Source organism: Haliotis asinina, chromosome 8, assembly GCF_037392515.1.
Source record: "Haliotis asinina isolate JCU_RB_2024 chromosome 8, JCU_Hal_asi_v2, whole genome shotgun sequence".
Classification (NCBI taxonomy): domain Eukaryota; kingdom Metazoa; phylum Mollusca; class Gastropoda; order Lepetellida; family Haliotidae; genus Haliotis; species Haliotis asinina.
In genome coordinates, this window is record NC_090287.1 from 50,245,015 (window position 1) to 50,259,040 (window position 14,026).

Consider the following 14,026-nt stretch of genomic DNA (forward strand, 5'->3'; position numbering starts at 1 on the left):
CAAGTGTTAGTCTCATTTAGACAAAGTGATTTATCCTTTGCCTCAAATTTGGAGCCAGCGTTTTATAGGGAAGTTAAAATTGTTTTAGAATGTCCAGACATATAATTAATTTTTAATGTTTATTTTGTTTTAATTTCATAGGAAGGGGGAGAAAAATGGAAATCCCAAATTTCAGCAATACTCATCAATCGCCAAAGTAACAGTGCTGACATCACATTTTGTTGACAAATTCTCCTAGACTACAAATAACAGAATTCTCACAATAATTCAATAAATTGTTTCCGGCAAACTTGAAAAACTAGCCCTACAAAGAAAAGGTTAATAGTAATGGCCTGAGGGTTGATAGTACATCTGAACTGATGACTTTCTGGAAGTAATGCTTTTTGTGGTATACACTGTATGCTTGACACAGTGTTAAAGGGCTTTGTGAAGAAGCCCTGTTTAAGATTTGACTGACGATGACATGTGGAGACGATGTTGTCTACCGTCACAGTCCATGCAAACAGAGAACCGTTCATCACTCCTATCTGACAAGGAGACATTTTGTAGTCCCTGAATCTCTCATGCAAGTAACAAGCAGTCTACCAAAATGGTAACGAGATTTTCAGTTCTACATTTGTGCATCCTGAAACCCAACATTTTTCTCAACTTCCAAGGACCAAGGCAGTTGCTCTCACTAAAAGACAATCACTAAAGCTAAAATATTAAAACCAGTGCATAACCCCAAATACCAACAAGGGTCCACTTGCTAAGCCATTTTCTTCATTTTGACAGCTTGGTGACTGTGATGAAAATGAGTTTCCATTACTGATATTCCTTGTAATGTTATCTCCAAAATGCATAAGACAAAACTCCCTTCAATTTCTATTTCACTACATTTTTGCTTGATTCAACCATTTGGAACTTTTTAAATGAATTTATGAAAAAAGGATCCTTAACAAATGGGTCCTAAGAACATTTATTCCAATTTAGTCATGCAAAAAGTTGGATAATCTTGAATACTTGATTTAGAAATTGATTGATCTGGGTTTTTGTTTTCTGATAAATTCATCTTTAGCTCCCTCAAGGGTGAAGAGGCTTTGGTGAAGTCAAAGATCAAATGACATTTCAACAATTGGGTATGATGTTGCATTAAAGTGGGGAATTGATGAAAAATATTACCAAGAAATAAAATTAACATTTGATTTTTATGTGTGTTATTTGAATTCTATCTATACATCACAATAAGATTGGGTACGTGTGAAAAGAGAGATGAAATAGAATGAAGCTTAACAAAGAAATAGCTTTTTCAAAACCTTTTTGTCAAAAATATATTGCATCATGTCTCTCTGTGCACCATAAACAAACAGACAGACAAATACATGTGTCAGCCCACTGTGGATAAGAAGCACGGGTGTGTGTATGTTTAGTGCTGGGATGGAGTTGACTGGAGCCTCCTTACTGTGGCACAAGGCAGACTCTTGTGACTGATAAACTCAGTACTATCACCCATATGATAAGAAGTCACTTGGTGGTCCATCTCCTGGCTCAGATTTCCCTACCTTTTCACATTATGCTGATGCTATCTTCGAGATGTTGTCATAAATTTGGACACATTGGACTGAATGATCTCCAGTTATTTTTTGGCTCTTGGAGAAGTTCCCCTCAGAATTTGTCATCATTATGATAAGGAAAATGAGGAAAGGGCTGTTGTGTTACTGCTATTTTAGGCACAGTTGTCAAGTATGCTATAATACTTTAATATCAGTGCAAGATATTATACATTTAATTTCAAGAGGAAATGTAAGAAATTCAGATAATTCTCATGAAATTCTAATGAAAACATGGTTTAACTGTGAATTATGTGTCAACAAATCCTCTTTTTGCTTTCAAAACTCTTTAGTTACAGGCATGCATGCTTTGATTTGTGCCAACTGCATTGAAATCGTATTTACTTGCCCGCTTATTCACTCACTCACTTTCTCGCTCAATGGACTCCAGCTGAGTCTTTGTGTCATTGCCTTCTGTTCTTCAGTATTCGTATGACTAACTGAAGGTAAGTGGATACAACCAATCCTTTGACTTTGTCATCATTTTCTTAATCATATGTCATCCTAAGTGAAAGTGAGGTCTAGTACCATTTAAAGTGTATTAAATTTCAATAATTTATGATTCCTTATCTCTGGTGTTACTGAAGAACTCTGTGGGACAGATTTTTGCATCGTTCATTTTATAAGTGACAGGCTATCACATAGTGCATAAATTAGAATTAAGTTTCAGAGCACCAAGGGTTTTTTAATTGACAGGCCTTGCTAAGCCACAAGGGACGAAGTATCTAATTGATACCAAAAACGACTCATTAGAAGAAATTTATTTAGAGCCCTGTGACCTGTTAATTTTGTGATGAAATGGGTAGCACCCTTTTTTGTTTATAACAAGGAAAAGACAATACAAAGGATAACAATTCCTACTTTCTTCATTTTATCTTCAGTGTTTTCATTTGATTTAAAATTGGGTGCAACACCAAATTAACAAACAATTTGATGCAGACTTGATCCAGCTCTATATAAGTTAATTTTGCTAATTATGTAAACATGGCAGTAGTTATACATAAATATTGTACAGTTGAATCATTTAAATTTCATGTTAAGTTCAAAATTCAATTTTATATGTTTGACATTTTGGGAAGTCGGTTGTTGGTGTTTTATCTTCTTCTTTTTTCTTTGCCTCAAATCAGATTGTAATCTCAATATTTCTTCCTAATCAAAAGGATGAATTATGACAGCTGACTCCGGCAAATTATGATTTAAAAATTCTACATTAAACTTGTCATCAGACTTTATCCAATAATCATGTGAATAATTAAAAATGTGAATGAGCAAATAACTCTCAATCAGGTGCCAAAGTGGCATTGATGGGACGAAACCTAGTCTGAGTGCATGGTCTTGTCAGTCCACTTTAATTTGCATATTGTCTTGGGTCTTGGACAAAGACAAGCGACTTAACAAGTTCTGAGAATATTAGGTCTGAGTCTCAATGTAGAATTTCTTCCAGTTGAGGGACATTGTTCAAAGAAACAATTTTTTTGTGCAAATCAAGAAAACAAAGACCTTTGTGAGATTTTTTTCCATTGTTCATGGCTTAACAATGCCACCTTGTTTTTCCAGAATGATTTTCATTGATTTTTGCCATCCATTCGAAATTATTCTATTGTCTGTAATAGAAGTATTATTTGTGGTCATAATATGTTGTTTCAAGGTGTTCTTTTTTCTTCCCATTAATCATTCAGGCTTATTTTGTTTGGAAACTGAAGTACATTTTACACTGTCGTTAACTGCAAGACTAACACAATAATTTGTAAGCTAATCTTTGCCCAAAGTGAGATGAATTGAAAAACAGTCTATATTCATATACCAATAATTAAAAAAAAATAATCTCACCAATCATTTTCTATAACTAAACAATGTGAATAATTATTTCTGTGATGAAATCTTTTCCTTGACGTTGTCATTTCTAATTGAGTCTGTCATTGTTGAGAAAAACAGTCGATGAAATCAAATTGTTACAAATTTAGAGGGTCACTGAGTGCATTAGAGATCCTTACTCAGGTCTGGTACCGTTTAAGATCATTTGGCGCAAGTGTCATCTCTCCAGAAAAGAAATGGGCATCACAGCACCATGTTTCAGTTTTCTTTGGCTATACAAACCTAATACACAAGTGATTATAACACCGATATAAGGAATGTTATTTTGATTGATGAGAGAAGATTTTCATGACCCTAATGTGTTCATATGGTTGAATATGGCAGGTAAGGGACAATAGTTTGTAATTACTCTCTATCAAAGTGCAGAAGGTTATTTTATCAAACCTATGTTTAAGCTCTGGATGTTACACTGGGCTAACAAAAATCTATATGATGTAAAGTTTGATGGATTCTGGTTTAATAATCATATTATGTTGAGCTTCTGCCTTTTATTATAACAGTAGATTGTAGGTAGGTCCGTTCCATTTGAAAGCTGTTGCAACAGATCTGTCTGTGCAAACATGCCTGTTGAAGTAATTGTGGTGAAAATTCTCTGTAGAAATGTGCAATTAAAGGCAGCATAATTCTTTAAGAAGCATTTCTATTAAAACATTGTGGGTCATAGTGGAAAGGCAATATTGCTATTCAAAAAGCTATGGGGACCAGTCTGTACCAGGAATGTATGCCATTAAAAGCTAAGTCTGTTTGAATATATGCCATTCAAAATGGGGACCAGTCTGTATGAATATATGCCATTCAAAATGGGAACAGTCTGTATGAATATATGCCATTCAAAATGGAAACCAGTCTGTATGAATATATGCCATTCAAAATGGGGACCAGTCTGTATGAATATATGCCATTCGAAAGGCTATGGTGACTAGTAGCTGACATGGAGAAAATTATTGTTGCCTTTTCAAATTAAAGGTTAAAGCATGTAATGCATAAATTGCATGTAATTCAATGGAGGTTGATAAAATAGCCAAATAATGTTTTTAAAGTGTTTTTGTGTCCATTAACCTTAAAGAAACTGGTTACCTCTGAAAGTGGGCAACTGTTTCCTGATTGTACGATTATAGCATAGATGGTGCTTATTTTGTAGTAGTGTGCTGAATGAGATCACTGATTTCTACTCTTATTTTTTGTGAGTACTAATGGATGAATAAGACATCTCTCAAGTTACTTGTTAACCCATTCAGTTTTAAGAATTGACTTCAGTGTGTTTACGATTATGGATATGTGTACATTTTTACATAAGTTTACACAGGTTAACAGAGTGTGTTCACCATTTTTTGCATGTATACCTGAAAATGAACGTGCCACTTGGAATATAGTCTTGACCTTACTTTATGGAAATGCCTTTGAAAAGAAATGTTATTCTGTGTCAAAATATGCATATGAAAAGTCATCGTGACCATTTTGTATGAACTATTAGTTTGTGCTATGTACAGAAAACAAGTTTCCACTTTCAAGTCAAACACATCACAATGGAAGGTAGTAATCCGTGCAACAATCCTTTCCTGGGGACTAATGTTGATAATTGTGGTAGTTCATGTACAAACAAATACATGGATTGGAGAGGTACTGTGAGTGTTGTAGTATACTTGATAGTCACCTGATAGTTATGCACTTACATAGCGCTGCATTAGACATTGTCATAAACCACAAACAATATTATTAACATGGGAAAGTTGGACAAAGTTTTTCCAATATTTTATAAAGGTATGTATTATTGAAAACTGGAAATTTACAGACCATCTGACCACCTTCCTCAATGTTAAACCTGCCAAGGGTCACAGTGCTGATGAGCATCAGACATAATCTGTGACCAATATCTCAAAACCTAACAGAGTCAAGGTGCACGTATACCTTCTTGGCATACTCATGACTTGCCATCAATGCCTTAACATAATTTGTTAATATCACTTAAGTATGTAATGTTACTTTCTTCTAGTTCTCCAAAATATTACCATTGCAATTCTATATTAACCATAATCTATAGTAGATATCAACTGTTAGGTCTGTGTGGAACGTGGTGTCGTGAAATGTGTTACTCAGTTACTTGAAGATTACTGTAAAATCATTATTATTCGCGGGGTTTTAATTTTCGCGCTTTTCGCGCAAAAAAATTATCCGCGAAAATAAAACCTCCGCGAATAATTATGATAAATTGTGGAAATAAAAACAAACAAAGAGCTTTGAGTTTTAGTTTTGTATTGCTAGTAATTTGACTACAAGTACACGTCATTCATTCATGACTCAGTGAAACAAAAAGATACATAAAAACAAATTAAATAGTTGATTCAACACGTCATTTTCAGTGTCTCTGATTGACACGATACACACAACTTTACTAAATTAAAAATGTCAGGTCACCTGCTACTAGTGAATTAGTCCGAAAGTCCAGCTTGGCGAAATCCGCTTTGGATTAAATCCTTCCTCTTGGATATGTTGTCGTAGGTCTGGATAATCCATTGTGCATGTAGTGGTTTGACAATACTGGTACATGTGCACAGAGCTTTCTGAGTAGCTGATTGGCCGAGCGCGTCACGGGTCGAGGTCACATAGGTCAATGATTTCTTACGCAAATCTCAATGTAGCGGAAGACTCATGTTTCCCCAGCTAATTAGGCAGGTGACAGGACGACAGCTAGGGTCAGTGTTTTCTTTACAGTTTACAGTTACCTGTGTTATACTCTCGTGATTTCTGTACTTTGATGATGCACGAAAATTAAACCGCGCGAATTAGTCAAATTTTCTGTTTCCGCGAAAATAAATGATTTTACAGTAATTCTACATTGTTTGATATGAATATTGTAGATTGCATAAAGTGTGGCGTATATTTGATCTATTGGATTATGTTGTGAATACTATGCTGTTTTGTAACTGTATACAATATGGATTTTATAAATGCCCTCTGGCTTGATGTGTAGAGTATTTAACAATGACATTAAGTTGTATGCTTTTGAATGTGTATCATGATTAATGAAGTATGTATAACGAATAAACATATGATGTTTATGTTCTTTGAAAGCTGATTGATAACTATCATTATACCGTATTATTATTATCGAATGATAATATGAAAATCATCCTGTGACTGTCGTGTAATAAACTCCTTGTTTATGTTACTCAGGTATTGTGTTGTGTGGGGGTTGGTATAGTCAAAGCTCTTTGTCAAGTGAGCCAATTCCCGAACTTGCGATTTAATAACATTGTTACTTTCTGATGGATCAGCTATACTGCTTATGTGATATTTGAAAGCTGTGAAATGTTAGTTCTGGATGTGATGAATGTCATTAACCTTCAACATATTCTTTATACTTTGGGATTCTTGTTGCTTGGCTGAGTTTATGGCAGCTGAGGCATTCTAAGTTAAATAGAAGAGAGTGTGAATTACATCCAGATGAAATTCTGGATTCTGTTTGACAAACATTAATTTGTAAACTGACATTTCTAATATTAGAAACAGGTTACCTGTCAGGTATTTTTTTTAATTAATTTCTTCAGCCATTTTAATCTGTGTGATGTTTGATAATGTTTGGCACTATCTTAAATTGCCTTGAAATGTCAAGTGTTAAGCTTCAAACCCAGTGCTTCATGTAGGATAGATGAGACCCAATACCACTGTCCGGAAAATGAGATATGTTTCAACTGGTCGTATAAATACTCATCTCACCAACACGTTCATTTTTACTAGGTTTTAATTAATTCAGCGTTTGAGGGTCGTTTTTTTTTTCTTTTTAGCTTAGACATTTTGAGGTATGAAGTCTGTCTATCAAGTATTATCAGTTTCTGACGATATGTGTAAACATTTTTGAGTCTCAGGTCCATAAATGTAGATACAGTCTGGTATATGAGTAATCTTATGTTCTGTATTTTTGGTAATTGTTCATATACATTTGTACAGATGTCTAATTTAAAATTTCTACCTCATGTTCCCAACCAAATCAAAATGTTAAATAGTTTAAGATGGGTATATAACCTATATCCCTTAGTGGAAAAGTTTTCAAATGATGCATCTTTGACATTTGCAGATAAATGTTATGTTCTCAGCGTCTTTTCACATTTAACATTTATCATACCGGAAACGTCTTATCACTAATGAACAAATGAACAATTTCTGACATACGTTTGTTTTGGATGATGTGCAGTCAGAAGACTGGAGACCCAATGTTCAACTTAAGTCATCCATTGTTTAAGATCCCGGAAATGCAAAGGGAGATAAGCAAGACACCACAGCCTTGATTTGGTTTTGAGAAGCTACTGAGACCTTGTGATAACAGTGGAACATTGTTATTGCAGGATTATTCCTCACTGTTATAATATACAGGAAGTGTTCGGTAGTAAGAAGAGACACTCTGACTTGGGTGTCAAAATATGAATGAACATTTTATTGGACTTGGACAAAGACAACCATGCAGAAGTGCCCAAGAATACTTTAATTCCATTTTGATGGTCTATCTATTTGGAGATTGTTTAATCATTCTTATCATTGTGCTGAGTCTGCAAAAATACGACAAGGTTGATGAATGAAGATGGTGGTGATGATGATCGTGAAAGGTCGTTTGAGTTTGTATACTGTGTCATATCCATGTATGAGTGCTTTGTGGTATCTCAGTGGTCTAGCACTCTTGCATTTGTCTTTAGTAGTACTAGCATCTACACACTCATTCAGTGTACATGTAGTGATTTTAAATGTGACAATAACCCCTTTATATCTTCTCTGGAGTACAGTTAACTTTTTCAATGAATGTACAAGAATTATTTCTTTGTTGCAGGTGGTGTATGTAGGGCGGGAGATGATATGCACTGTTGATGGACTACATTTTCACAGTATTTACAATGCTCGAGTCAAGGCCCACAACCATGCTGGGGAGAGTCCATACAGTGAGCTGGTATCACTACAGACAGCTGAGGGTAGGTCCACTGAATTCCTAGTCCATTAAACAAGTCTAGTCCTTATGCCTGTCACAGTCATGTGAGAAGTGGAATAGTCAAGTAGTTGAAGTGTTAGCACTGACTGCAGAAGGCCTGGTTTATTTCTATACTTGAAAGCCTATTTCTGGTGTCCCCTGCAATGGATGCACGAATATTACTGAAAGTTTCAAACCATTCTTACCACAAACATTCAGTCCCGGAGACACCCAGCTATTAATATTGAAAAAATATTTTTCTGTCCACACCAAAATAAAATTAACACCATGTTGTCGGTCAAAGAGTGTAGGCAAAGGAACAAAAGGAATATTGAACTGCAACGATATTAATGATGATGCTTTCTCAAAGTGATGAAAAACAGTAGAATTTTGTTTATTGGGACAAATGAATTAGAAGATTTGATTATGCTCTGAGCAATTTTTCAAAAGAACAGATTGTCATTTACGGAGATTTTCTTTCTCAGGGGACCATCTTGGCCTCAATCAGCCATAGATGTTTAAAGTCATTAAACACAACAGTTATGGCATTGGCTATTTGCCTGTTACGCAACGTCCCTTGAGCATTTTTGTGAGCTCTGAATGATACCCTTTTGTAAATGCATGCTGATAGGTTGAACATGGGTCAGTTGAACTGATGGAATTGAAATTGTAAGTTCATGCACATTAACTCTATTTATTCCCCTGTGAAACTACATCAAACAGGGACATCTCCGAACTAGGAATAGTCCATGTTCACTATATTGTCTTGCTAAACTCTGGAGGAATTGTTAACCTTTATTTAAGCATTCATTTGAAAATCTTCATGGTACAGTTGCTGACAAATAATACAATTTGTTTACTGAAATGTTGCATTTTGACCTTCTATTACGATCTTTGTCCAAAATTTGAATTTTTATCTTTCAAATGTTTAATGTTTTGTCCTTTTTGTTCGAACTGTCTCTGATTTAAGATGTAATTGAAGGAAATGACAAATGCATGTATTCCTGGGGACTCAATTGCTGCACCAAAACTGGCAGCTGGGAGCTTTTAGGCTTGTGATAAAACCTGTGCAATCAGCACAGAAATAAGCATGATATGTCTCATCCTCCAGTAATGCCCTGGGGTCGGCTGGGATGGAGAGGAGAAAAATGTCAGTGTAAGCAGCTGAAGTATTTTCAGAGAAATGGCTAAATATCCTGTCAAAGTGTTAAAAATTACGAGTGTAGGATCATTTTGGATTGTGTTATTCTTTGGTATCAGCAATGACAGCACTTTGTCAAAAGTGTTGTGAATTTTTCATGTTCTTTGTCATAATTGATAGTAAAACAAAAGAATTTTTAAATTTATATAATCTAACAATTATGTATCTACTAATTCTGACACAATGAGTATGGTGATTACTTTAAGATGTTTTAAAATGAAAAATTCCTAATACTTATAAAGGCAAACTGTTAGGCAGAAATCAGAGCAGCTAATACTTTACACAGAAGTTTTGACATGAAGGTGATATGTTTAATGGTGACAAAAATTTGAAGACAGCAATGATAATTGTTTGCCTACTATTTCAAGTAAATGAAATTGATCATTCAAATGTTTTGTGGTTAATCTAGCAGTTGCTCTCTGATATTGGGTGAAATCAAACAAGATGTGAGTGCCTTTACACACTCGACACAAAAAGTAGGCTATATACTGTTAGACAATACTTGTGAGTTCATCTTTTGAGTGGCAGATAAGACAGCCATATTTACACTGGTGTTTGTGGCCCTAACTGTCTCACTTCACATTTCAGAAGGTTGGATGATTTTCTTTGATTTCGTTTTAAACATTTACCCTGATAGGAAGGATCATTTTCAACCAAGAATATGTGCAATCATTTCTGCGATTCTATATCGCCTTGTTTTGTTATCTACAAACCAAGTTGAGAAGTTCTTAAGGATAGTGGAGAAAGCTTATCAAACACATTAACAAACAATATGCCAAACGGTAAAAATAAAAATTGTTTGTGTTTGTAAGAAATGATAGCTTGGTCCAAAAAAAGAACACAAGGAGCAGTCTGTATGTTATGTCTTCATCAGCATATATGATTTAAGTATTATTCACTGTACAGAGGAGATCATTGATGGGCTATGTCCATGTAACCTTGTCAGGCAATATCAAAGTGTCTTACCAAACTGATCTTAGCACCATGAATGTCATAATCCATGTTAAAGTCTATTAGATGTGACAGTTCTTGGACTGACATCACTGCATTTACAGGAAGTTGGTGTTTATCTGAACTGGGAGACAATACTGGAATGTTCCAGGGTATCGTTATCATCACTGTCAGCCATCATGTTCACAGCCTGTCTCTGTTCATCCTTTATATACCCTGTAACCAATAGCCCCGTAATATTTCTCCTTCCTTGGATCACCACCAGATGCGCTGCCTATTTGCCTCAAGTCATGTAATCCAGGTTCTTCCTCCACTCTACTCTGCTATCTTCAACATGCCACCAGTAAGGTGGTCATCATGGCCTTTTAACTTCAAATAGTCTGGCTCCAAGACCCTAGTCAGTATGTAGAAAGGAGTCACACTAAAATGGTTAGGCAAGTCTGAAATAAAGATTTGTCCAGGTCTCCCTTTGGATTTTATTTTGTTTTCATAGATATGTACATTTGAATGTTATAGCTCTCTTTCTGGAACTGAATGTCACTCTCCTTTCCCCAGGCTGCTTCCAGTCTTGCCAGGATCACTGTTGGCTGCTGAGTGGTCTAATATACTGTGTTGATAACCTTTATTTTAAGATGCACCATACAGGATGTTAGAAACATTTGCCCATTATAATCTTTGTTCAATCAGAAAGACACCAGCATTAACTATATTTTATAATCTATGGCCTTTATGACCCTGGCATACTGTTATCTGACCGTAAGACTGTTAAAAGGACAAAACTAAATGTTACTCAGATCATACCTGCTCTCTCACATGCTTGCTCACCCACCCACCCAACCACCTACCCACTCACTCTCTCTTATTATAAGTTTCCTTGTTACTGACAGCAAGACTCCGTATATTCTCACCATTAAGCACTTTGAACTTTCACCTGTGAACAGACTGACACTTTCTGATTAGCTTTATGGGAATTACATCAGTGTAATCAACTTGAACATGAAAGGCAGGATTAGTTAGTATCTTGAATTTATGTCAAGTTTAACAAACTGATCATTTCAGATGGATACAATAAACTTTGCATGTTTGACTGGAACATTGTATGGATTAGATAATGAGAGCTTGTAGATGGTCTCAAGATTGCTGTAGAAATAGAGACATACTGCTAACCTTACTGCACTGATAACAAGTGGGCACGCATCAACTTTAGCAACATGAAGCATTGTTGGGTATTTGTTAAAAGGAACAAGTTCAGATCAACAGTTATATCATAGCAGTTTGATTTGATGTTAGAAGGAAGGCTAAGTGTCACAGGTTGTGAACATTTACCTTTCAGTGAAAGTCACAAATACTTGTATGATGTTGACATATGAAGGGTCCCAGTTGTGGTGAGTCTAAGCTACAATTGCTGATCCTGGCTAAACTAAGCAACTCTCTTGAGTATTTGAGATACCTCTTACTTCTCTGACCAGTTGAGTACAGGAAGACAAGTAGAAAGTAAAGAGGCAGGAAAAGAGCCTTTGTTAAATAGGAATATGAATCATTTGCTGAGACTGAAAATGTGTAGCTTGGCCATTCTATGGCTCATGATTCCGTTTAAGTATGTGGCCAATGTAAAGTATCACAGCTAATCCAGTAGGTGCTATTGCTAGTTGTAGATAAGATCAATTGATCCAAAGACATGGAAACACTCACTCCTAAATTGCTGCCTTAATCAGGTTCAGCCTATCAGTGTTGTTTATGACCCCTTGCAGGGACTTGATGTGTTTAAGGGGCAGCATTAGTTTGGGGATGATGTATTGTCATTTAATGAAGTTATCTATCCCTTGCAATCTATACGATATACTTCACAGTATCATGTGATTTGAAGCTTCATTGGCATCAAAGAGAGTTGGCAATGGACAACAGGAAACAAAATTACCCTACCATTTGAACCCTTTGACCATTCAGCCTTCAAACAAATGTGTTTGTTGGAGTTAATTCCATATTTATCCCTGTCACTTAGCCAACAATGTCTCCACAGAAACATGAAGCAGACACTTAAAATCAAATCAGTGAATTATCTTTTGGATGTTCCTAATCTGCAGGACATAGTATATTAGATTGTGATAATCCTTGTTTGTCCATTTGAACTCACTCCAGACAGATCAAGATTCTTGAATTGTAATCAAAGTTTGACATCTGCTACTTAAGAGAATCCGCCTACTTCTCCTGTGTAGCCATCATGGAGCCAACTACAAATGATGCCATAACACAATGTCACCACGCATGCTGGTGAAAGGGGGATCCTTCCATTATGTTCCACGTGACACTGTTTACAACTGACAGTCACACTATTGTTGGTGTGTTGTAGCCTTTAGCAGACACATGGCCTAGAAGAATTATAAATGTGCCAGTATGGCTTGATCAGTACAGCACACTGATATCACTCATGATTAGCACCTTGTCTTCTCACCTTTAGTGATATCCCCTGCTGTTAAACGGATTCAACTAGATCACTGATGAGTCACACTTTTTCTCATTGCCGTGTGATAACTATAGAAGTTTAAAGTCACATATACATTTGATAAATTCACATTGTTTACACTTGAACTAAAGCTTTTTGTTATCCCCCCTGGCATGTAATGCGGGCGGATATAGTCGACGCCTCAAGCTCGTCTGTCCGTCCGTCATTTTGTTTCCAGAGCAGAACTCAAAAACCGTTCAATATTATTAGATAGATATAGTAATCTCTGCCTATGGTTGTGCCTTTTGCTATTTACAGATTTTTGGCATTCATATTTTTTTTTTGTTTTTACGTGGAACATTTTGGTGTTAGTCTTATTGGTGGAGTGGTCTTCATTTCCGGAGCAGAACTCAAAAACCGTTCAATATTTTTTTGCAAAACTTGGTAGACATATCAATCAGAACCTTAAGTGGTGCCTTTTGCTATGTACAGGTTTTTGTAATTTATTATTTTCTCGGTTTCCATGGAAATGTTTCAGACATAGTCTGAAAAGTGAGAGGTATGTTTCGTTTGCTCTCTACAGGTTTCTGTGATTTATTATTTTCTTGGTTTCCATGGAAACGTTTCAGACTTAGTCTCAAAATGGATGGGCTTCGTTTCCGGAGCAGAACTCGAAAACCATTCAATATTTTTCTGCAAAACTTACTAGATATATCAATCAGAACCTGAAGTGGTGCCTTTTGCTATGTACAGGATCTTGTGATGTATTATTTTCTCGGTTTCCATGGAAATGTTTCTGACCTAGACTGAAAAGTGAGAGGTGTGTTTCGTTTCCAGAGCAAAACTCAAAAACTTCTTAATATCTGTCAGTAAAACTTGGCAGATATGTGTTGCAGACCCCAAAGTGGTGGTTTTGGTTTTTAAAGGTTTTTGTGATGTATTATTTTCTTGGTTTCCATGGAAACGTTTCGGACTTAGTTTCAAAATGGAGGGGTGAGCTTCATTCACGGAGC

General features: G+C 35.8%; 1 protein-coding gene across 1 annotated transcript in view; it reads left to right on the forward strand.

Annotated features, from left to right (window-relative positions):
* LOC137294568 (E3 ubiquitin-protein ligase TRIM9-like) overlaps positions 1–14,026 on the forward strand; it is a 189,641-nt gene that overhangs the window by 146,459 nt on the left and 29,156 nt on the right. Inside the window, exon 6 of the mRNA XM_067825612.1 lies at positions 8,284–8,422. Coding sequence (XP_067681713.1) covers positions 8,284–8,422 — 139 coding nt within the window. The remainder of the gene's footprint in view (positions 1–8,283; positions 8,423–14,026) is intronic.